Source organism: Pagrus major, chromosome 17, assembly GCF_040436345.1.
Source record: "Pagrus major chromosome 17, Pma_NU_1.0".
Classification (NCBI taxonomy): Eukaryota; Metazoa; Chordata; class Actinopteri; order Spariformes; family Sparidae; genus Pagrus; species Pagrus major.
The window spans coordinates 28,484,696-28,509,082 of record NC_133231.1 but is presented as its reverse complement, the minus strand read 5'-3'; the positions used below and the strand labels follow the sequence as shown (position 1 = coordinate 28,509,082).

At 37.7% G+C, this 24,387-nt stretch overlaps 2 protein-coding genes across 2 annotated transcripts; both read left to right on the top strand.

The window, feature by feature from the left end:
* The first annotated feature begins 3,100 nt into the window (after positions 1 to 3,100).
* Positions 3,101 to 8,166, top strand: LOC141012554 (uncharacterized). The gene is made up of 5 exons (XM_073486061.1): positions 3,101 to 3,161; positions 3,978 to 4,263; positions 5,026 to 5,180; positions 5,529 to 5,808; positions 6,445 to 8,166. The coding sequence occupies exons 1-5, from the start codon at positions 3,101 to 3,103 to the stop codon at positions 6,593 to 6,595; spliced, it is 933 nt and encodes a 310-aa protein (XP_073342162.1). The 3' UTR covers positions 6,596 to 8,166.
* Positions 8,167 to 8,544: 378 nt separating this feature from the next.
* Positions 8,545 to 18,202, top strand: LOC141012555 (uncharacterized). The gene is made up of 6 exons (XM_073486062.1): positions 8,545 to 8,588; positions 11,894 to 11,955; positions 12,765 to 13,050; positions 14,160 to 14,314; positions 14,679 to 14,958; positions 16,559 to 18,202. The coding sequence occupies exons 2-6, from the start codon at positions 11,898 to 11,900 to the stop codon at positions 16,707 to 16,709; spliced, it is 930 nt and encodes a 309-aa protein (XP_073342163.1). The 5' UTR covers positions 8,545 to 8,588; positions 11,894 to 11,897; the 3' UTR covers positions 16,710 to 18,202.
* Positions 18,203 to 24,387: the final 6,185 nt, after the last annotated feature.

Sequence of the window (24,387 nt, the reverse complement as noted above, 5' to 3'; positions counted from 1 at the left end):
ACAGAATAACACAAGCTGTTTTCCTGATATAACGAGATCATTTAACATGAGTGAACTACTTCATAAGATTCCTGAGTGCGGAGCTTTACATACACACACTGCTCTGTGGTGTGGGCCTGAGAGTATCAAAGCAAATCATATGAACTTTTCATGAACTGTAGCCGTTAATAAAGGGTACTCCTTGATCTGACATTTTCAGCTTAAATCAGCTGCTACACTTGTCAAGATGCCACATATGCTGGCATGGAACTGCTGATCAAATAAACATTAAGATATAAGTGATAAAAGGGAACGACCTTTTGTTTTCTCGTGATAATGGATTTATTTATCTTTAATTCTGTGATAATGACATAAATAACTTTCAATCTCGAGAAAACAAATTTAACTTTTACCCATGACCGTTTAGGGCTTCCATAGTTCCAGGTTTTAGTCTTGCAAACCTTATTCAACTGCAAACTGTGCTCTGCTTGTTAAAATCATGTTAGAGACACCTCAAACATAGCTCTGGCCAACGACCACGCACAATATACTGTACATTAAACTGCTTTGTTCTTTTCTCACACCTCCACAGCATGAAATGAACTTTTTTCTTCAGAAAGTTACTGAAATGGTCGGACACAGCCCTCAAATTCTGACGCCAGAAAGCTGTGGGCTGTTGTTCTGATGAAGTAAACTAGAAGTAGTTTGTATGTAACCTTGCTGACAAACCAAACAACAACCAAAAAACTGGACATGTGTAAAAACATAACCTTCTTGGCAGAGGTAATAATAATAGTCTAATAATTATTTGCTTGACATTGTCATTTTTGTTTATCACAACACCTCAGAGTGTGTTATCGCTTCCTTATTACAAAGCTTACATTCACACCATCCTATCCTATTATGGCTCATAATAAGAGGAATACATAAACACATATTCAATGCCAGAACACCTTAATATTCATACAGATACAGACAGAATTGGAGAGAGAAGGATGCGTTTGTGGGTTATTAGAGAGAGAAAACAGGGAAGTAGTGCATTTGAATGTGGAAATTCAAGTGAATCTGGCAACAGACAAGTTTGTGTGCATTGCATCAAGTGAAAATCTAATACTAAGCATTTTCAGCATCAACGGTTACTGTGGGATTTTTTTATTCATTTCCTGTCTATTTGGTAACTTTCCATGGAACAAGGTCAGAATTATGATAATTCATTGGATGAACGGTGGTGCAATGCAGTTTTAGTGTCGAGGATGGACACAATTTGTACCAACCACTGCACACCTGCACCAGAGAAAGACTGGCACTGTTTTCTATTGTTTTTAATCACATGGTGGTTAAAGGGACAGTTCACCCCAAACTCACAAATACATGTTTTACCTGTGGTGCTATTTGTCCTTCTACATTGTTTTGGTGTGAGTTGCTGAGTTTTGGAGATATCAGCTGTGGAGTTGTCTGCCTTCTCTCAAATAGTATGGAACCAGATAGCAAAAAAACTCCACAGCAATGTCCCTTTCCAGAAATCATGACTCAGTTACTCAAGATAACCCGCCAACCGTATCACCGCGCAGAAGGAAGTGTGCATCTACTTCAAGAAGCTAGCTAAACAAAGCTATGAAAGCCAAAGATATCTGGTTTGAGGTTTTAAAACATAAAAAAAATAAATGAAGCGAAACAAAATAAAATGGCTCTTGAAATATTCTCCCCAAATGTATTTGATTTTGGTCCTCTGGAGACTTGGATTGAACCGGATGAGCTGTATGGAGCCATTTTATGCAAGTCCCTATCAACTTCAGTTGTTTAGGAGAAGTCAGCAACGCTGTTTTGTTGTGAAGCTCCAGAAATGTTTTGTGGAATACGAAACGTCAAACAACTTTCATCCAGCATGGATAATGACTGAATTGTCATTTTTGGGTGAATGGATCCTTTATTCTATAACAATGCATCTTACTTTCTACATTAATCACATGTATTGTATGTTCAATAATAAAGAGACAAATGAAGTGGAGTAAAAAGTTAAATATTTTCAACTGAGATGAAATGTTAAATAGCACTGCCAACACAACACAAACACCTCAGTCATTAGTCTTTAATATTATGATTTTATCAAGTATAAATGTTATCAATGTAGACAGTGTACGTGTGTGACAGTATGACAGTGTGTAATGTTTGTCTTACTTCTTGGCAGCTACGTGGATGACTTCCAAAATCTGATTCACAAGAAGAGAAGTGAGTAAACCAATGTGATGTCACAGGACAGTGCTGACGATGGTAGTGAGAAGATGATTGGTTTAACTGCTGGAGGGTGAAGAAAGAGATGTAGCTACTTAAAGAGCACACAAAGTGTTTTGTTTTTGGGGGTTTGAAAGCTTTTTTCATTGAATCATCAGACTGTGAGGACTCCAGGTAACACATTTAATTTCTCTGTTGCATCAGGTCAACTTAGTACATCAATTTCTGTGTCTTCTTCTTTCTTGTGCTGCTTTTCACTGAGCATATGTGAATACACTAAATATTCTATATTGTATGTAGATACTGTATGTACCTCTGCAGAAAAAGGAAGTAAATAATAGCCATAATAGTTTAACCACGACTGAAGACTAATTAATTTTTAAAACTAAATAGCACAGATTTTTATGAAGTGAGTTGAACTTTGCTTTGTGATCAATAAGTCATAACCAAAAGACTTCATCTAACACTGTAAATTGAAACATAATCCCGGTTATGAGAAAACCGAACATTTCTTTACATTTTGTTTAGGTTTAATTTTCTTTTTCCCTTTGTAACAACTCTGTGCTTATACTCTACTTAGGTTTAGGCAGAAAACACCACTTGGTAAGAGTTAGGAAATCCTAACAATTTGGCTTCAAATACCTGTTTTGGTCGCCACTATCACAAATGGAGATGATCTGATTTCCTGTGAATATAGCCACAAAAACCACTGGAAATGTCCCCACAGACATGAACTGCAGTTGCCCGTTTGGCAGCTTTGTTGGCTGTAATTACATCCTGCTGACTGGGCTGAGATTCTAATGCCATACATTTCTAGCAGTAAAAAAGAAAAGGAAGTGTACATTTTTCAGATACGGTCTATTAATGACTCTTATTTGTCTCATCCAGAATGATGAAACTCAGTGTTTTCCTTGTGCTACTCGTGGGGACATGCTCAGCTGTAAAATATCGTAAGTATGATCTGAGAGTATGTGACGTCTTCACCGTAAAACATCACTAAATGCAGCCGCGTACATTTCTGAATAACATCTGGCTGTTTCATTTGATGATTATGTGTATTATATATCTGGAGTTGTAGTGCAAAGAAGCAAGTTATTCTCTTTGACAGCAAAACACATAACCAAGTCAACTAATATTGGGTAGCAAAACCTCTACAACTCCACTGATAAATGCACACGACTTTTAGTTTGATGGAATGTGTGACATTCATGTTTTTTTGTATTAATTGTAAAGCAAAGCAAATGTGAACACCAGCTTAATGAAGGTCAAAGCAGTCACAGCAACTACAGTCAACATCAGCAGGGAGATAAAGAGGAAGAGAAATTCCCCAGACATCTTTGTAAAATCTGGTAATATTGTGAGTTGTTGAGTTTGGAGAAACTTAAACATGGCGAAACACCGTATATGATAAATTCTTCATTATTAGGGCATTTGTGTGCTATGCATTAAGTTGATTCTTTCCCTGTTTAAAAAACATTGTGTCCGATAAAGTCGTTTCATAGAGACGGAGAGAAGGAGCATATTTTCCTGTTTGTCACTGTAACAGAGACTCCAGTCTGTGGTGTCGTTCATACGCTTGACTGACAAACCAGAGAAACGTCAAGTAACATCGGGCGTCATTATCAAAAAAAAGCTATTTATCACGTGGAAAATCAATTGACTTTTATTAATAATGCCTTGATTAAGGGGCTGCTGCAGCACCCTTACTTCCTGTGTCCATGTGACCAATAAAGCTGTAAAGTATCTGTTATGTATGTCATTCATAGAAAATGTGGCCTTGCGTGGAAAAGCAACCCAATCGGCGCGTTATGGGAACGAATTTGGGTCTGCCTACAATGCAATTGATGGAAACCGTGAATCTGATTTCCGTGCTGGATCATGCGCACACTCTACTGAAGCGAGAAACCCCTGGTGGAGAGTGGACCTGCTGGAGTCCTACATCATCACCTCCATTACCATCGTCAACAGAGATGACTGCTGTGTAGAAAGGATCAACGGGATGGAAGTCCACATAGGCAACTCTGTGGAAAGAAATGGTTTTGAAAACCCAGTGTGAGTTGATATGAAAAATAACGAAAGCATTTTTCGCATTTTCTACAAACTTTTGTTTGTCAGAGCCTGCTCATTTTTCCCTCTGTCCTGCTTCTTATTCATCAATAGAGATTCTCATACGAACAGTTAAGGTTTGTCTGTCGAGCTGAAGGTGCAGTGGAATCGGGAGAGGTTGTTTCTGAAGCAAAATACTGCCCACATTTCAAAATTAAATCATTTCGCAAAGAAATCAGTACAACCCACAGTCAGCTGTTCCAGTGCTCCTGGGCTTTGTTAAAGGACGTTAAAAGCAGAAATATTGAATAAATAAAATATATTAGATCAGTGTTTCTCTAACCTTCTGAACCATGTAACACCTCAGAAAATATTAGGCTCTCCACGTACCACCATTATGATCAAGGTTAAAATACAGTAGCATAGCTTGACTTACTGATTTGCGTTATTTGCTTGGAGTCTTTTTGAACCTTTCATTTTACCTACTATTTTGTCATCACCGTTTGAATTTAGCTCGTAACTAATCATGGATGAAGTATGCATGTGTGATATGCATGAATACGACTTTTAAATTACATTTCAGTAATACATTTTAGTATTTATTTTCAGTATTTAAATTTGAATTTCTGCAGTATTTTGATAATAAAATTAAACATATTTCAAAAACAAACTCAACAAGCCTGTTTCTTTCATCCTTATCTTACCATTTAACAGAAGGTATTACATGTGATTCATGTGCTGCTTTCTCTGTCTTTCTCTCTCTGTTAGGGTTGCAACGATTGCTAACATCGGTAGAGCTACAACGTTCAGTCAGACTTTCACTGATCGTGTGGAGGGACGTTACGTGACTTTGGTTGTGCCTGGTTCACGAAGGATCGTTACAGTCTGTGAAGTGGAAGTCTATGGGTACCGTTCCCCAACCGGTGAGAATCTGAGCTATTACATGAATGTGAATGGTATGCAGTAACTGTCATCTCATCTATAAAGTGTGGTATGAACCAAAAGGAAAATCATATCATAGATTTTTATGTTATTAAACCGTTCTTAGAAACTACATTTGCATTAAAGAACCTTCAGAAAGAATTGTATCCTGCATCCTGAATTATAACTACAAATTAAATCAAAGTCAGTCACAGGAAAAATTTAACTAAACATTCCAAGAAAAAAGATCTAGTAGTGCATTTAATTAAACTATGAATCCGTTGTGATTGTGCTGTATGATAACTGCAAAGTCCAGCTTTAATGGTCATTTTTGTGTTTTTTTCTTGCAGGAGAGAACCTGGCCCTCCAAGGAAAAGCCACACAGTCGTCATTGTTTGAATTTGGCTTTGCAAATAACGCCATAGACTCAAGTCAGAACAGCGAGTGGGGGGACGGCTCCTGCAGTCACACAAACAATGACATCGGCCCCTGGTGGCGACTGGATCTGCGCAAAACCTATAAAGTGTTTACTGTGAAGATAACCAACATGAAATCAAACCCAGAACGCCTCAATGGAGCCGAAATCCGAATTGGAGATTCTCTTGACAACAATGGCAACAACAATGCCAGGTAGGTTACAGCACAACGTATTCTTGACCGCTCTAATCAGTATTTTTAGCCATACCAGCAGATGGTAACATGGTAAACTATCCTGGTAAAACAGTTTCTTTTTGGTTAATCATTTGCAATAGTGGTCCTGGAGCAACATTAACTATGTTTGACTGTTGTTGAAATTAATAATTGCAATAAAGCTTGTTTAAGATGGCCTCACATGGGGCACCATTGTTGGGATCGATGGTAAGGCAGGTGTGTAATTATTAAAATTTAATTAATTCAAATTAATAAAAATTATGATCAAATCATTAAAATAGTGACAATCAGGCGCCACCTACTGGACATTAGTGTCGGTGCAATTTCCTTTGCTTACCAGGCTTTGTTAGCGCAAGGAGGTCGTATTTAAGCTTTGGTCTACGTGCAGGTCGCTCCACTGTCGGAACCATGTGGTGAGAGTCCCAACACTATCATCTACTGGGCTTCTAAAAATTGAGAAAATAGACCGTTATTAAATAGATCATGTTATTATATTTTGACCAGATTGCCCACCTATATTCTTTATTATTTTATCTCTGGTTTTACTTTTGAAGTATGATCTTATAACTGCCTCATGACCTTTGTTGATCAAGTGATCTCTGCTTCGTCTGTCAGGTGTGCTGTGATACAAAGTATCGAAGCAGGAGGTACTGCTGAATTCCAGTGTCCTGGCCTGGACGGTCGCTATGTTAACATAGTCATCCCAGGAAAAGAAGAGTTCCTGAGTCTGTGTGAAGTGGAGGTGTACGGCTCGAGGCTGGATTAGGTCTGAAAACCTTCAAAATGCTTAACAGTAACAGTTTGCTGTTACATGTACTCATATTAACTGGAATCACAGATTGATATTCAATATCATCAAAAGAAACATGTTTGCAACAAGTGGCACAATTTGCCCAAAATCACGTCCTTGTGAATGTATCTCCTCATCTGACAGTGCTTGTATTGTTGGGTGACATGTTATGGACACTATATACATGGACACATATTATCGATTTTTTACAACACTCTTTCTAATGCTGCTGCAGGATAAAACTCTGAATGTCATCAATACCGACATACAATTAAATCATTAAAAAGTCAATTTTCTTTTCCATTGTATTGTTATTGGTCTGAATCAATACTTTTTTTTCCAAATTCAAAGTTTAATACATCACAACTGAACAATACATTTAGTTTAACAGTGGTGTCATCAAGGCAAATGTGGTCTCGGAGATACTTTTGTGGCGAAATTACCACAGAGTCAGTTTTGAGTATTTTGCCAGGTGTTTTGTGTGTCTGTCTGTTTTTTGCAACGTGTCACAACTGACACGTTGCAAGATGCAGTCAGGACAATTCACAGGTGTGAAGTTGAGATCAGAATGAAGGCTGAGTTTGAAGATGTGTACTGAGAACATCAACACGTTAATGGAACCGTGGCTGGTATAATCATATCACTGAGTTTTTATTCTAAAAACTGTTCTAATGGATACTATCCACTTCTTGAAAATGACATAATTGTCTTGGCATATTAAGTGTCTACAGTGAAGTTATGTTTCCATGAATGCAATTGATTTTAATGGAAGTTGGTTTACTACAAGTCTTCAGATTCTTTCATCACTTTCACATTTAACATTTTTGAAGAAAGAAGGGAATTGTCGCCAGAATATGCATTTGGCTGGCTCCATCTGTGATGTGACCCTCTCACATTGTGGCCCCCTCAAGAGTCTTTCCTTTGATTCAACATGTGTTGTCATGTTTTGAGGTGTGTTTGCAACCTAGTGGCCAAAAATGGGTTAATCCAGCATGAGGACACAAAAACTATTGGCACAACAGGCTGCCAGTCATCAAGAATGAAACCTCCACATGGCATCCTGGTACATACCTCTGCAAATCAAGACAGCCAATCAACTCATCGAATGATATTAATTGTTTTCACCACAATACTTATCACATTACTCGGCCAAATGACTCTGGCTTCCTGTTACTGATATGAAAAGTCATATAATGTAATGTTTTGGGCTACATGCAGTTTTGACAACCCTTGCATAATGCACAGCGAAATTGTACAAGCATTATTGTAAGTATGAATGTTTTAAACCTGGTCTAATGTTACAGCTGGATCAGTGCAGTCATCCTGCTGTGAGGAAAGACATTACATGAACTTTGGGGAATATTTCATGGTGTGTCTTTATTTGACCTATGGAACCTAATACAGACACCATAATGTGATGTGGTTGGATAGTTTCCTCCGATTAATGTGTTCTTTATTAATAATGATCCTAATTTTATTGAAAATATGTTATTTACATCCTTTTAAAAGATGTAATCTCTGCTAAAATAAAAGCGGGTGCACAAGTGTGAACATCTTTCCATTCTTCCACATTCTGCTGTTTTTGGGTTGTTTTTTAGTCCCTATCGACTTCAGCTGTTTAGGAGAATGCTGCAAAATGTTAAATAGCACTGCACAACACAACATAAACACCTCAGTCATTAGTCTTTATTATTATGATTTTATCAAGTGAATGTAGACAGTGTATTGTGTAATGTTTGCCTTACTTCTTGGCAGTTACTTGGATGACCTCCAAAATCTGATTCACAAAAAGGGAAGTGAGTAAACCAATGTGATGTCACGAAACAGTGCTGAAGATGATAGTGAGAAGATGATTGGTTCAACTGCTGTAGGGTGAAGAAAGAGATGTACTTAAAGAGCACACAAAGTGTTTTGTTTTTAGAGGTTTGGAAGCCTTTTTCATTGTATCATCAGACTGCGAGGACTCCAGGTAACACATTTCATTTCTCTGTTGCATGAGATCGTCTTAGTACATCAATTTCTGTGTCTTCTTTTCTCTTGTTCTGCTTTTCACTGAGAATATTTTGCTTTACCAAATATTTTATACAGCAAGTAGATACTGTACCTCTGCAGAAAAAAAAGTAAATAATCGGCACATTAATTTTGATCCTACTCATTTTGAAATGTAACCAAGACTTATTAATTTTGAAAACTATATAGGACTGATTTTCTCATGCAGAGAGAAGTCTTTTATTTTAGATAAGATTAGATTTCAATGTCGTATCTTTTTCTTTTTACAAGTTTTAGAATGCCTTTATATCCACATATACATATTATTTATTATATTTATGATGATGATTATTATTATTATTATAGTTTTTCTGAAGATATTTATAAAAAACAAACAATGGTAAACCACACTCTCAATTCTTCACTTGCTCCGACTTGCTTATGTGCACGAAGTCATTCTTGTATGGAGAGAGAGAAAAAAACTACACCAGTGTTTCCAACCACACAAGGCACTCCTGGCAGAACCTTGCACCTCCCTTTTTCTGGATCTGAAGTAAAGAAGCAAACACACAAACAATTACTTAACACTGAATTTTTTCTTTTTTCTTCTTCCCATAGCTTAGAAAATAATTTAACCACATTTACAATGCTGGGAAATAATCATATCTACAATAACTTTACTATTTGCAATGTTCATATTAGGGCAGTCAATAATTTTAATATAGTAAATAATTTTCCGGCTTTTCCTCCGGTGCTTAGCGGCGATGCTAATAACAGGGATTGTGACCTGTAGTTTCCCCAGTAAACACAATACACTCATCGGTTGTTGCATAACGCCACTTCCCTGGGGCGATCGCAAAAAAAAACATCCTAAGGGTTTCACGGAGAAATGAGCCCACAGGATAATATAGGAAACGTAGAGAGATGGGGAACGTCTCATTTTTCACGTCAGGTTGCAATCTGCTCATGTATGGGCAATAAATATGTGATTAATACATGTAAGATATTATAAATTGTTACATAGAGGGCCTTTAAAATTTGGGATTAAAGTATATGTTTTTTAGGGTTTGTTTGGAACAATATATTTATGCTCAATTAAAAAAATAGAATACTTGTTTGACGTGACAGTTTTGGTTATAACTTATGTCAATGAAATTATTTCCTAAAACAGTGCGTTCGGAGCATCTAGTGTTTCACCTGACCATTTGATGAGTTAACAGAGTCATTTCTTCTTCTGCTAGGTGTGTTGTGATGTATACACCTGGAGGTTTCACCCAAAACTTCCAGTGTAATGGGATAGACCTTTTTGATGAAATTGATAGATGAGTTTTGATAAAATTGGAGAGAGCTGGATGTGTTTAAGGCTTATCGGAGAGAAGAAAACAGAGGAGTAGAGCATTTGAAATGTGGAAATGCCAAAAAATTCAACTGAATCTGGCAGAAAACAGAGAAGTTCCAGGGAGTGTGTGCATTGCGTAAAGTAAAAATCTAAGACTAAGCATTTTCAGGAATAGCAGTTACTGTTGTTTTTTTCTTTTATTTCCTGTCTATTTGGCAACTTTCCTTGGAAAAAGGTCAGAATTATGATCATTCAGTGGATGTACAGGATGTCAAGGTTGGCCACAATTTGCACAAACCACTGCACACCTGCTCAAAAGCACACAGAGAAAGGCTGGCACTGTTTTCTATTGTTTTAATCACATGGTGGTTAAATCAGGGTATATGCAGGAATCGTCAAATTAAATTTAATACCTTTTAAGACCTATTTTAAGACCCTTTTCATACATTTTAAGACCTCATTGCCACTTCGAGTTCTAACTGGATTCATATCAGCAACACAGTTTAACTTACATTTACTATATATGGATTGTAAGATAGTACAACTAAACAGTGACTAACCCAATGCAAGGTTTATTAGAAAGAAACCATTAGAAACCAGTATTTGACCAATAAACAAAACAATTGCAAAACTAAAAATGAAATATATTAAACTTTGGTGAGCTTCGGGAGGGTCATGCCACGTAGGAACTCCCTCACAAATACCCAGTGGTGGAAGAAGTATTAAAATGTTCTACTCAAGTCAAAGTAGCAATACAACAATGTAAAAGTACAGTATTATCAGCTAAAAGTATCAAAAGTATAACTCGCTCTGTAGAATATTGGCCCTGTGACTGATATATTCTTAGATAATTGTTCATTAGGTTATTAGTATTACATCAATTCTGTTGTAGCTTTAATTACTTTATAAACTGTTAGGTAATGTCATCCAGTGGTTCCCAACCTAGGGGTTGGGCCCCTCCAAAGGTTCACAAGATAAATCTGATGGGCGCTGAGATTATTAATGGGGTAAAAAATAAGGAAAAAAGTTCTGCTAAATTAAACCATATGAGGAGTTAAGATTGGAAATGTCTGGTAAGAACTTTTAGGGGTTTGGAAGCTTTTTTCATTGAATCATCAGACTCTGTGAGGACTCCAGGTAACACATTTCATTTCTCCTCTTCTCTTTTATGCTACTTTTCACTGAGCATATGTGAATACACTAAATATTCTATATTGTTTGTAGATACTGTATGTACCTCTGCAGAAAAAGTAAATAATAGCCATAATAGTTTGAATTTTAAGCCTAACTGAAGACTTACTAATTTTGAAAACTAAATAGCACACCATTTTTATGAAGTGAGCTTAAACTTAACCCTAACCCAAAAAACGTCTTCACCAAACACTGTAAATTGAAACGTGTAGGCGCTAAGCCCATTCAATAAAGGCTATAAATGTTTGCAAAGCACTGTGCCTTGGTATTTTTTGAAAAGGACTTATTGATCACAAACCTCTCTGTGTTTTGATACATAACATTTTTTTCAACTTCTAATTTATGTGGTTTGTGGATGGTTGTGTTTTTTTGTGAAGCGCAGAAAAGGTTAAAGGTCCAGTGTGTAGGACTTAGGAGGGCGTATTGGTGGAAATAGAATGTAATACTCATAATCCTGGTTACCACCAGGATAAATGTTAGTTAAGTACGTTTCTGCAAAACCACAGTTCAGAGAAAACCGAACATTTCTTTACGTTTTGTTTAGGTTTCATTTTTTATTTCTCTGTAATGTAAGAGCGATATGCCACGTTTTGTTCAAATTTCAACCTTGGGTGTATCTGTGGTATGTAGAAACTGAACACTGAAGTGCTAATATTATATCCTGCTGACTGGGCTGAGATTCTAATACGATACATTTCTAACAGTGTACATTTTTCAGATATGGTCTATTAATGACTTCTATTTGTCTCATCCAGAACGATGAAACTCAGTGTTTTCCTTGTGCTACTCCTGGGGACATGCTCAGCTGTAAAATATCGTAAGTATGATCTAAGAGTATGTGACGTCTTCACCGTAAAACATCACTAAATGCAGTCATGTACATTTCTGAATAACATCTGGCTGTTTCATTTGATGATTATGTGTGTTATATATCTGGAGTTGTAGAGCAAAGAAACAAGTTATTTTCTTTCACAGTAAAACACATAACCAAGTCAACTACCAAGTCAACCACTGATAAATGCACATTACTTTTGACATGGTTTTAGTTTGATGGAATGTGTGACATTCATGTTTTTTGTATTTATTGCAAAGCAAAGCAAATGTGAACACCAGCTTAATGAAGGTCAAAGCAGTCACAGCAACTACAGTCAACATCAGAAGGCAGATAAAGAGGAAGAGAAATTCCCCAGACTTCTTTATAAAATCTCTTAATATTGTGAGTTGTTGAGTTTGGAGAAACTTAAACATGGTGAAACACCGTATATGATAAATTCTTCATTATTAGGGCGTTTGTGTGCTATGCATTAAGTTGTTTCTTTCCCTGTTTAAAAAACATTGTGTCCAATACAGTCGTTTCATAGAGACGGAGAGGAGGAGCATATTTTCCTGTTTGTCACTGTAACAGAGACTCCAGTCTGCAGTGTCGTTCATAAACTTGACTGACAACCCAGAGAAACGTCAAGTAACATCAGGCGTCATTATGAAAAAAAAGCTTATATATCATGTGGATAATCAATTGACTTTTATAAATAATGCCTTGATTACGGGGCTGCTGCAGCACCCTTACTTGCTGTGTCCATGTGACCAATAAAGATGTAAAGTATCTGTTATGTATCTCATTCATAGAAAACGTAGCCTTGCGTGGAAAAGCGACCCAATCGACGCGTTATGGGCACGAATATGCGGCTGCCTACAATGCAATCGATGGAAACCGTGAATCTTATTACCATGCTGGATCATGCACACACACTCCTGAATCGAAAAACCCCTGGTGGAAAGTGGACCTGCTGGAGTCCTACATCATCACCTCCATCTCCATCGTCAACAGAGGAGACTGCTGTGAAACCAGGATCAACGGGATGGAAGTCCACATAGGCAACTCAATGGAAAGAAATGGTTTTGAAAACCCAGTGTGAGTTCATATGAAAAATAACAAAAATTCAGTTCCCCTGGTCTGCATGTCGAAGTGTCCTTGGGCAAGATACTGAACCCCAAAACTGCTCCTGATGTGCTGATCAGCACCTTGCATGGCAGCCATGGCCATCAGTGTATGAATGTATATGTGAATTACTGTTAGTCGCTTTGGATAAAAGTGTCTGCTAAATGCCCTAAAATGTAAAAAAAAAAAAAAAAAGTCAAATGAATCAGGAGAGGTTGTTTCTGATACAAAATGCTGCCCACATTTTCAAAATTAAATCATTTTTGTGAAGAAACCAGTACATCTCACAGTCAGATATTCTAGGGCTCCTGGGCTTTGTTAAAGGACATTAAAAGCAGAAATATTGAATAAATAAAATATATTAGATGAGTGTTTCTCTAACTTTCTGAACCGTGTAACACCTCAGAAAATATTAGGCTCTCCATGTACCACCATTATGATCAACGTTAAAATACAGTAGCATAGCTTGAATTACAGTTTTGTGTTATATATATTTATAGTGTTTTTGAACTTTTTATTATAATATTTTGTCATCACAGTTTGAATTTAGCTCGTAACTAATCATGGATGAAGTATGCATGTGTGATATGCATGAATACGACTTTTAAATTACATTTCAGTAATACATTTTAGTATTTATTTTCAGTATTTTAATATGAATTTCTGCAGTATTTAGATAATATTAAAATGTCTCTGAGTGCATAGTTTTCCATTTTTAAACAGATGGTAAAACCATTTTTAAAATTAATTGTGGAAACAGCATATAAGCTTTAAGTCCCTAGGCTGGTGGCCGTAACAGTGCAAATAACTGATTCACCTTACTCAACAGTATGTTGCGTTGTTCACGTCATACATCTAGATAACGCTAGTATTTCTAAAACACTGTTCTATTACCACCAGTGGTACGCAAGCTGCCTCTAGTGGTACGCGCAAGAATCCCAGATACGTTCTTGGAAAATTAAAAAAAAACATTTCAAAAACATACTCAACAAGCCTGTTTCTTTAATCCTTATGTTACCATTTAACAGAAGGTATTACATGTGATTAATGTGCTGCTTTCTCTGTCTTTCTCTCTCTGTTAGGGTTGCTACGATTGCTGCCATCGGTAGAGCTAGAACGTTCAGTCAGACTTTCACTGATCGTGTGGAGGGACGTTACGTGACTTTGGTTGTGCCTGGTTCAGGACAGATCCTTACAGTCTGTGAAGTGGAAGTCTATGGGTATCGTTCCCCAACCGGTGAGAATCTGAGCTATTACATGAATGTGAACGGTATGCAGTAACTGTCATCTCATCTATAAAGTGTGGTATGAACCAAAAAGAAAATCATATCATAGATTTTTATGTTATTAAACCGTTCTTAGAAGCTACATTTGCATTAAAGAAACTTCAGTAAGAATTGTATCCTGCATCCTGAGTTATGACTACAAATTAAAAAAAAACATTTTTGAAAGAGTCCCAGGAGAAATTTAACTAAACATTCCAAGAAAAAAATCTAGTAGTTCATTTAATTATACTATGAATATGTTGTGACTTTGCTGTAATAGTAACTGCAAAGTCCAGCTTTTAATGGTCATTTTTGTGTGTGTTTTTTTTTTTGCAGGAGAGAACCTGGCCCTCCAAGGAAAAGCCAAACAGTCGTCATTGTTTAAATTTGGCTTTGCAAATAACGCCATAGACTCAAGTCAGAACAGCGAGTGGGGGGACGGCTCCTGCAGTCACACAAACAACGACATCGGCCCCTGGTGGCGACTGGATCTGCGCAAAACCTATAAAGTGTTTACTGTGAAGATAACCAACATGAAATCAAACCCAGAACGCCTCAATGGAGCCGAGATCAGAATTGGAGATTCTCTTGACAACAATGGCAACAACAATGCCAGGTAGGATACAGCACAACGTATTCTTGACCGCTCTAATCAGTATTTTTAGTCATGCCAGCAGATGGTAAAATGGTAAACTATCCTGGTAAAACAGTTTCTTTTTCATTAATCATTTGCAATACTAAATGAGACCAACACAGCCTTTTGAACTTCAGCATTTAAGCATGCCGTCATTGGCATTTTAACCAAAGTAGCACTGTGTCAAAAAGGCTGTTCACATTTGGCATTACCATCTGTCTTCAGTGATGCAATTACAAGTGGACAGCTTCAAGCCCTTCATTTCACACCCAGCGTTAAATGTGTCTTAACATGCGTCTTGAGAGTGACCACTTGTGGTCGGATCTCACTTCCCCACTCCATGTGCAAATAAACACCTTCATCACACACAAAGAATAAATATCTTTATGCAAAACAGTTGCTGAATTCACAAGTAGGCCCAAATATTTAAGAATTTGTTGTAGACAGCTTTTCAAAAAGTTTGTACAGTTTCTCCGAATGCAACAAGTCTCAAAATTGGGTGTTTTTTAAAAGTAGTCTGGGGACCTTCTCCTTGGGCGTCAAGAAGGAGCCTTTATTAGTTACTCTTTGTAGAATTTATCAAATTTGACATGTTTACTGTCAATATGTTATATTCTTTAGTAAATTTGGCGTAAATGGTGCAATCAGTTCAAACAGTGTGTTCAAACAGCTGTTGGGAAGAACGACATACTTTAGACACAGAAGCAGACACGCTGGAAAGGAAAGGAAAGAAACATCTTAATATCTTGTATCTTTTTGTATTCTTGATTTTTTAAGAAGGCACCAATGATTTAGTATTTGTCGTAGCTGTCTTTCTCCTCATGCATCAGCTCTTAAAATCACTGATAGAATGATTTAGCCAGGTAGATGACAATGTGGAAGAACTACTTCATGTGGCTCTTCTTTGGGTGATGTATTTTATAGGATTAAATGAGAGTAGTTCGCAGCAATACAGATGAGGAGCTTGTGCCAAAAATAACTTTTTAATGGTATATTATATTGTAATTTTGCAAATGGAGAAATTCATCAGCCATTTTAAATCTGGCTATTGTTGGGATTAATAATTCTGGATTATTGTGCATAAATAAATATTACAATAAAGCGTATTTACAATGACCTCACACGGGGCACCATTGTCGGGATTGATGGTAGGGCAGGTGTGTAATTTTTAAAATTAAATTAATAAATATTAATAAAAAATATGATCAAATCATTAAAACGGTGACAATCAGGTGCCACCTACTGGACATTAGTGTCGGTGCACTTTCCTTTGCTTACCAGGCTTTGTTAGCGCAAGGAGGTGGCATTTAAGCTTTGGGCTACGTGCAGGTCGCTCTACTGTCGGAACCATGTGGTGAGAGTCCCAACACTATCATCTACTGTGCTTTTAAAAATTGAGGAAAAGACCATTATTAAATAGATCATGATATTATATTTTGACCAGATTGCTCACCCATTTTCTTTATTCTTAATTATTTTATCTCTGGTTTTACTTTTGAAGTATTTTATAACTGCCTTTTATAAGATTTTATAACTGCCTCATGACCTTTGTTAATCAAGTGATTTCTGCTTCGTCTGTCAGGTGTGCTGTGATCCAAAGTATCGAAGCAGGAGGTACTGCTGAATTCCAGTGTCCTGGCCTGGATGGTCGCTACGTTAACATAGTCATCCCAGGAAGAGAAGAGTCCCTGAGTCTGTGCGAAGTGGAGGTGTACGGCTCGAGGCTGGATTAGATCTGACCTTCAAAATGCTTAACAGTAACAGTTTGATGTTACATGTACTCATACTAACTGGAATCACAGCTTGAGATTCAATAGCGTCAGAAGAAACATGTTTGCAACAAGTGGCACAATTTGCCCCAAATCACGTCCTTGTGAATGTATCTCCCCATCTGACAGTGATTGTATTATGGGATGACATGTTATGGACACTATATACATGGACACATATTATGGATTTTTTATAACACCCTTTCTAATGCTGTCATTTACATTTTGAAATGTTAAACATCTGAGGCATTTCACTATCTGCTGCAGGATAAAACTCTGAATGTCATCAACACTAAAATACAATTAAAATCATTAAAAAGTCAATTTTCTTTTCCATTTTATTGTTATTGGTCCAAATAGATATGTTTTTTTCCCCACATTTAAAGTTTAATACATCACAACTGAACAATAAATTTTGTTTTACAGTGGTGTCATCAAGGCAAATGTGGTCTCTGAGATACTTTTGTGGTGAAAACTACCGCAGGGTCAGTTTTGACTATTTTGCCAGGTGTTTTGTGTGTCTGTCTGTCTGTCTGAGGACAGTTTTTTACAATGCAGGCTGGTATGATTTTAATCTAAAAACTGTTCCAATGGATACTATCCACCTCTTGAAAATTACATAATTGTACTTTTACTACAGTGAAGTTTTGTTTGCATGAATGCAATTATTTTGAATGGAAGTTGGTTTACTACAAGTCTTCAGATTCTTTCATCACTTTCACATTTAAAATTTTAGAAGAAAGAAGGGAATTGTCGCCTGAATATGCATTTGGCTGGCTCCATCTGTGATGTGACCCTCTCACATAGTGGCCCCCTCAAGAGTCTTTCCTTTGATTCAACATGTGTTGTCATGTTTTGAGGTGTGTTTGCAACCTAGTGGCCAAAAATGGGTTAATCCAGCATGAGGACACAAAAACTATTGGCACAACAGGCTGCCAGTCATCAAGAATGAAACCTCCACATGGCATCCTGGTACATACCTCTGCAAATCAAGACAGCCAATCAACTCATCGAATGATATTAATTGTTTTCACCACAATACTTATCACATTACTCAGCCAAATGACTCTGGCTTCCTGTTACTGATATGAAAAGTCATATAATGTAATGTTTTGGGCTACATGCAGTTTTGACAACCCTTGCATAATGCACAGCGAAATTGTACAAGCATTATTGTAAGTATGAATGTTTTAAACCTGGTCTAATGTTACAGCTGGAACAGTGCAGTCATCCTGCTGTGAGGAAAAACATTACATGAACTTTGGGGAATATTTCATGGTGTGTCTTTATTTGACCTATGAAACCTAATACAGACACCATAATGTGATGTGGTTGGATAGTTTCCTCCGATTAATGTGTTCTTTATTAATAATGATCCTAATTTTATTGAAAATATGTTATTTACATCCTTTTAAAAGATGTAATCTCTGCTAAAATAAAAGCGGGTGCACAAGTGTGAACATCTTTCCATTCTTCCACATTCTGCTGTTTTTGGGTTGTTTTTTAGTCCCTATCAACTTCAGTTGTTTAGGAGAATGCTGCAAAATGTTAAATAGCACTGCACAACACAACATAAACACCTCAGTCATTAGTCTTTATTATTATGATTTTATCAAGTGAATGTAGACAGTGTATTGTGTAATGTTTGTCTTACTTCTTGGCAGTTACTTGGATGACCTCCAAAATCTGATTCACAAAAAGGGAAGTGAGTAAACCAATGTGATGTCATGGGACAGTGCTGAAGATGATAGTGAGAAGATGATTGGTTCAACTGCTGGAGGGTGAAGAAAGAGATGTACTTAAAGAGCACAGAAAGTGTTTTGTTTTCAGAGGTTTGGAAGATTTTCATCCGGAAGATCATCAGACTGCGAGGACTCCAGGTAACACATTTCATTTCTCTGTTGCATGAGATCGTCTAAGTGCATCAATTTCTGTCTTCTTTTCTCTTGTTCTGCTTTTCACTGAGAATATTTTGCTTTACCAAATATTTTATACAGCAAGTAGATACTGTATGTACCTCTGCAGAAAAAAGTAAATAATCGACATTTTAATTTGGATCCCCCTCATTTTGAAATGTAACCAAGACTTATTCATTTTGAAAACTATATAGGACTAATTTTCTCATGCAGACAGAGGTCTTTTATTTTAGATGAGATTAGATTTCAATGTCTTGTCTTTTTTCTTTTTACAAGTTTTAGAATGTCTTTATATCCACATATACATATTATTTATTATATTTATTATTATTGTTATTATAGTTTTTCTGAAGATATTTATAACAAACAAACAATGGTAAACCATACTCTCAATTCTTCACTTGCTCCGATTTGCTTATGTGCACGAAGTCATTCTTGCATAGAGAGAGAAAAAAACTACACCAGTGTTTCAAACCACACAAGGCACTCCTGGCAAAACCTTGCACCTCCCTTTCTCTGGATCTGAAGTAAAGAAGCAAACACACAAACAATTACTTAACACTGAATTCTTTCTTTTTTTTTCTTACCATAGCTTAGAAAATAATTTAACCACATTTACAATGCTCGGAAATAAATTATAATCATATCTACGATAGCTTTACTATTTGCAATGTTCATATTAGGGCTGTCAATAATTTTAATATAGTAAATAATTTTCCGGCTTCTCCTCCGGTACTTAGCGGCGATGCTAATAACAGGGATTGTGACCTGTAGTTTCCCCAGTAAACACAATACACTCATCGGTTGTTGCAGTCCCTCCTGACCAGCCGGCTGAAGCTTTTCATGGTTTATAGTCTACATCTAGAGTCTCTCTTCACTGCTTTTACCGGGGAAAGTCAGCTGGCAATCCGCTCACCACTGCCAGCAATGCAGACACATGAGCGCACATGCATAAATACTCATTACGGCGTAGGCCACTTGCCTAGGTTATGGCGTCGGCTCTGCATAGAGCCAACGTGCAACCATAAATCAGCCTTTATTATAACAACAGAAGACGAGCTTGGTGGATGATATAAAAGTCCCAGATTCTACTGTAGTCCATTCCATTTCAGCGACAGGTTAATTTTTTTAAGTTTAAGCACAAAATTTGTCAAAAATTATTAAACATTTGGGACTTCCGGTGGCGCGCTACACGGCATGGCAGCATAGTGACTGAGCTCCGGGCATCAGCCTCAAATTCAATAATCTTTACTCAGTAGAACCACACATAAACAAACAAATTACACTCCGCTTCGACGATGAACGTGGACAAAGCCAAGAAAGAAAGGTACGGCCTGCGCAGTAACTCAGAAAGAGAATCTGAGACGGAGGCTGAAGCTAGCGAAACTCCAAATCAAGATGGAGGCGGCAGAGAGACCGAAACTTTGGATTCAATACGCACGGCGGTGAGTGAAGCCTTCACTACGGGAATGGCAGCGCTACAAGCCGAATTGAAAAAAGACCTCTCTGACTTCCGCACGTGCTTCAGGGAAGATATTAAAAAACAAATGGACGAATTTGTATCAGAAGTAAACCGGAAAATACAGGACGTGACAGGCCAAATTGAGGGAGCAGTGGAACGCGTGGGCCAGATGGAGGAAAACATGCTCGACATGGAAAGATGGGACATCGGAGTCAAAGATACTCTCACCCAGCTGCTCACTAAACAGCGGGCGCTACAGGAAAAAGTGACTGATCTGGAAGGGCGCTCTCGGCGCAATAATATCAGGATTTATGGCATCCCGGAGGACGCCGAGGGCACGTCTGCTGTGACTTTTATTGAAAACTTCATCAAGACGGAGCTGGGGAGCGAACTCGACCGTGGACCGGGGATTGAGCGCGCGCACCGCGCCCTGGCACCAAAACCACCACCGAGTGCCCCTCCACGCTCCATGGTGGTTCGTTTCCTGCAGTTCTCAGTCAAAGAAAAGATTCTTCACGCCGCCTGGAAAAAAGAGCTCCGTGTCCAAAACAAACGGGTGTATTTTGATCATGATTATGCAACTGAGGTACAGAACAAAAGGAAGGAATATATACCCATCAAGAAAATACTACGAGAGAACGGCGTACGCTTCCAGACCCCGCTAACAAGACTGCGAGCCTTTTTTGACACGGGCCCTGTAACCTATAACAGCGCCGCACAAGCAGCAGAAGACCTGCGGAGGAGAGGATACACGGTGGGCGAGATCCCCGGCAGGACCAGGAGCAAAGACATCTCGGAGGAGACGTTGGCTCGGCTTCTCCCCTGGGAGACAACGGAGGCCCGACCCGGTGGAGAAAAGCAACGATTCCAGCAGCAGATTCGAGAGAAACTGAAGGAGTATCGCAGAACGGAACCGGGAGCCACAGCAAGGGATGAGTGAGACATTTAATGATAATCTCCCCACTATTTTATTTTATTATTACAATGCTTAGTTAAAATACAGGCTGGTGCCTATGGGCAATAGACAGAGCCACCAAACTCTCTTTTCTTTTTTCTTTCTTTCTACTGAGGGCCCCACCTTGTGGCCGCTCCCTCACTGTCAAAAGCGACATGACAGCTTTTCTGATGGAGGTTCAGTTCAGTGTTCTACTACGTTCTCGATGTTCATCTGTTTTATACTGTTGTTTATTACCATTGGTCCGGGGTGATACAAGAATGTTTCAATTGCAAGAATGACGCATTATCAACACTATAATATACTGTCCCTGAATGTAAATGGACTGAATAACCCCGTCAAAAGAAGCAAAATGATTGTTAAAATAAAAAGGGAAAAAGTAAATGTGGCATTTTTGCAGGAAACGCACCTTTCAGGTGCTGAACATGAAAAACTTAAAAAGATGGGGTATAGAAATACTTTCTTTTCATCATATAAGAAAGGAAAAAGAAGGGGAGTAGCTATATTGATCTCAAATGCGGTCAAATTCGAATTAATATCCCAAATTAATGATAGAGAAGGTAGATTTGTTTTGGTGAAAGGAAAAATAGACCAAAAAGAAGTAACATTATTTAATGTCTATGCTCCCCCGGGAAGCAATATAACCTTTTTCAGAAAGATATTTGAACTAATTACTTCACAAACGTATGGGACTCTTATCTGTGCAGGAGATTTCAATATACTTCTGAACCCTTCTTTAGATACAACCAATAGAACAAGAAAAAGGAATTTAACTGAAAAACGCATAAACAAAGTACTTAAAGATTTGGGACTTATTGATGTGTGGCGGGCTCTGAATGGATCTACTCCAGGTTATACTTTTTATTCTGCAAGACACACAGTCCATTCAAGGATTGACTATTTTTTCATGTATAACAAAGATCTACATAGGTTGAAATATTGCAGAATAGGTCAGAGGGATCTTTCAGACCACTCAGGGATTTTTCTAACTTTACATTTAGATGGAAGACAGCGAAAAACTCTGTGGCGACTTAACACTGGTTTGCTAAATGACCATACCTTTAGAGATTCAATGGAGAAGGACTTAGCACTATATATGCAGGACAATAATAATGGAGAGGTAAACCCCAGCATATTATGGGACGCCGCTAAAGCTGTTCTCAGGGGGAAGATTATAGCCAGGACAGCTGCACTAAAAAAAATGAAGACCCAAAAATTAGCTGGTCTACAGGAAAACTGAGAGATTTGGAACATATACACATAACAAATAAAGAACCCTCGATTATACAACAAATTAGACATACTAAACAGGAAATAGATAAAATATTAAGTGAGGAGGTGGAGAAAAATATAAGATTCATGAAACAAAGATATTATGAGGCTGGCCCTAGGGCTGCAAAATTATTGGCTTGGAGGCTCAAAAAACAACAGGCAGAAAACACTATCCACAGGATCAGGGATCCTACTACAAATAAAATTACTAACAATTTGGATGGCATACAAAAAGCATTTGAAAGATATTATAAATTTTTATACTCTCAGTCAGAACAGGTTAATAACCACTCAGCTGCTGAATTTTTGAACTCCTTAGACCTTCCCACACTAGGTAAAGAAGCTAATGATAAACTCATCTCGCCAATAACAAAGGAGGAAATAAGTAAAGCTATCTCAAGTTTGAACACTAACAAATCACCTGGCACGGATGGCTTTCCTCCAGAATGGTATAAGTCAATGAAAGATCACCTGCTCCCCTATTTGGAGTCCAGCTTTAATTATATTTTAAAAGGAGGCTCCCTCCCCCCCTCCTGGAGAGAGGCCTTCATATCTGTGATCCCCAAAGAAGGTAAGGATAGAGCGGATTGTAAAGGGTACAGACCCATTAGTGTTTTAAATTCAGACTATAAATTGTATGCCACCATCCTTGCAAAAAGAATGGAACCTGTAATGCCCTTACTAATAGACGAGGACCAAACAGGATTCATAAAGAATAGACAGACACAGGACAACATAAGAAGAGCCTTACATACCATCGAACAGATTAACAAAGACCAAATTAGTGCCATCATTCTCAGCTTAGACGCTGAAAAAGCTTTTGATTCAGTCGGGTGGGAATATCTGTATTTAGTTATGAAAAGATTCAATTTTTGTAAGGATTTTATACACTGTATCCAGGCACTTTACACCTCCCCCACGGCAAGAATCAAAGTTAATGGCAGTCTGTCTGATTCTATAACTTTACAGCGTGGTTGCAGGCAGGGCTGCCCCCTCAGTCCCAGCCTATTTAATTTATTCATCGAACCCTTAGCCCAAGCAATACGTCAGGAGACAGAATTAGAGGGTATCTCCATGGGAGGAGAGGAATATAAAATAAGTCTGTACGCGGACGATGTGTTGATCACAATAAAAAATCCTAATTCAGGCCTGCCCCTGTTAATGAAAATGCTAGAAACATATGGGGGATATTCAGGATATGCCCTAAATATACATAAAACACAGGTTATGACATTTAATTACACACCTACTGAAGAAATCAACGTAATGTATAGTTTTAATTGGAACACACCCTTTATTAAATATCTGGGAGTAAATTTGCCTAAAGACATGTCACAGTTATTCAATATTAACTATAACAGTATTAACAAAAAAATATATGATGACCTCGATGGGTGGAGCCTGTTGCCTCTTGACTTTGGAAGCAGAATTAGATCAATAAAAATGAATATTCTCCCTAGGTTATTATATCTTTTTTTATCATTGCCAGTGGAAATTCCTCTGAAACAATTTAGAGAGTGGAACAAACATATTTCACGATTCATTTGGAATAAACAGAGACCAAGGGTAAAATTTTCCACCCTTCAGCTTCCGGAGGAGAGGGGTGGCAGGGCCCTCCCATCTTTAAGGGACTATTATTTAGCAGCCCAACTGAGGCCTCTTGTATATTGGTGTAATCCCTCTTATGAAGCGAAATGGAAAACCATGGAGTTATCTTTAACAGATACACCAATTCATTCGCTGCTTGGTTGTGTGGGGATGGAGGAAAAAATACTACATACAGAGAGCCAATGGGTGAACTGTTCATTGAAGGTATGGGGTGAGGTGGTTAAAAAATTTGAACTCCAGAAACAGATAAAACTACTTAGATGGCCAGCGTATGACCCCGAATTCACACCAGCATTATTAGATCATGGATATAAACAATGGACCTATTATGGTGTTACTGCTGTATGCAAAATTGTTAAAAAATGGGAACTTATCAGCTTTAACAATTTGTGTCAAATGTATGGACTAGGTGGGCAAGACTTCTACAGG

Bases quoted from the DNA above. Each gene is read 5' to 3' on its own strand.
- LOC141012554 (XM_073486061.1), top strand. From the start codon at position 3,101: ATGATGAAACTCAGTGTTTTCCTTGTGCTACTCGTGGGGACATGCTCA. The intron at 5,181-5,528 runs GTGAGAATCTGA...TTTTTCTTGCAG, and splicing joins TGGGTACCGTTCCCCAACCG to GAGAGAACCTGGCCCTCCAA. The intron at 5,809-6,444 runs GTAGGTTACAGC...TTCGTCTGTCAG, and splicing joins AATGGCAACAACAATGCCAG to GTGTGCTGTGATACAAAGTA.
- LOC141012555 (XM_073486062.1), top strand. From the start codon at position 11,898: ATGAAACTCAGTGTTTTCCTTGTGCTACTCCTGGGGACATGCTCAGCT. The intron at 13,051-14,159 runs GTGAGTTCATAT...TCTCTCTGTTAG, and splicing joins AATGGTTTTGAAAACCCAGT to GGTTGCTACGATTGCTGCCA. The intron at 14,315-14,678 runs GTGAGAATCTGA...TTTTTTTTGCAG, and splicing joins TGGGTATCGTTCCCCAACCG to GAGAGAACCTGGCCCTCCAA.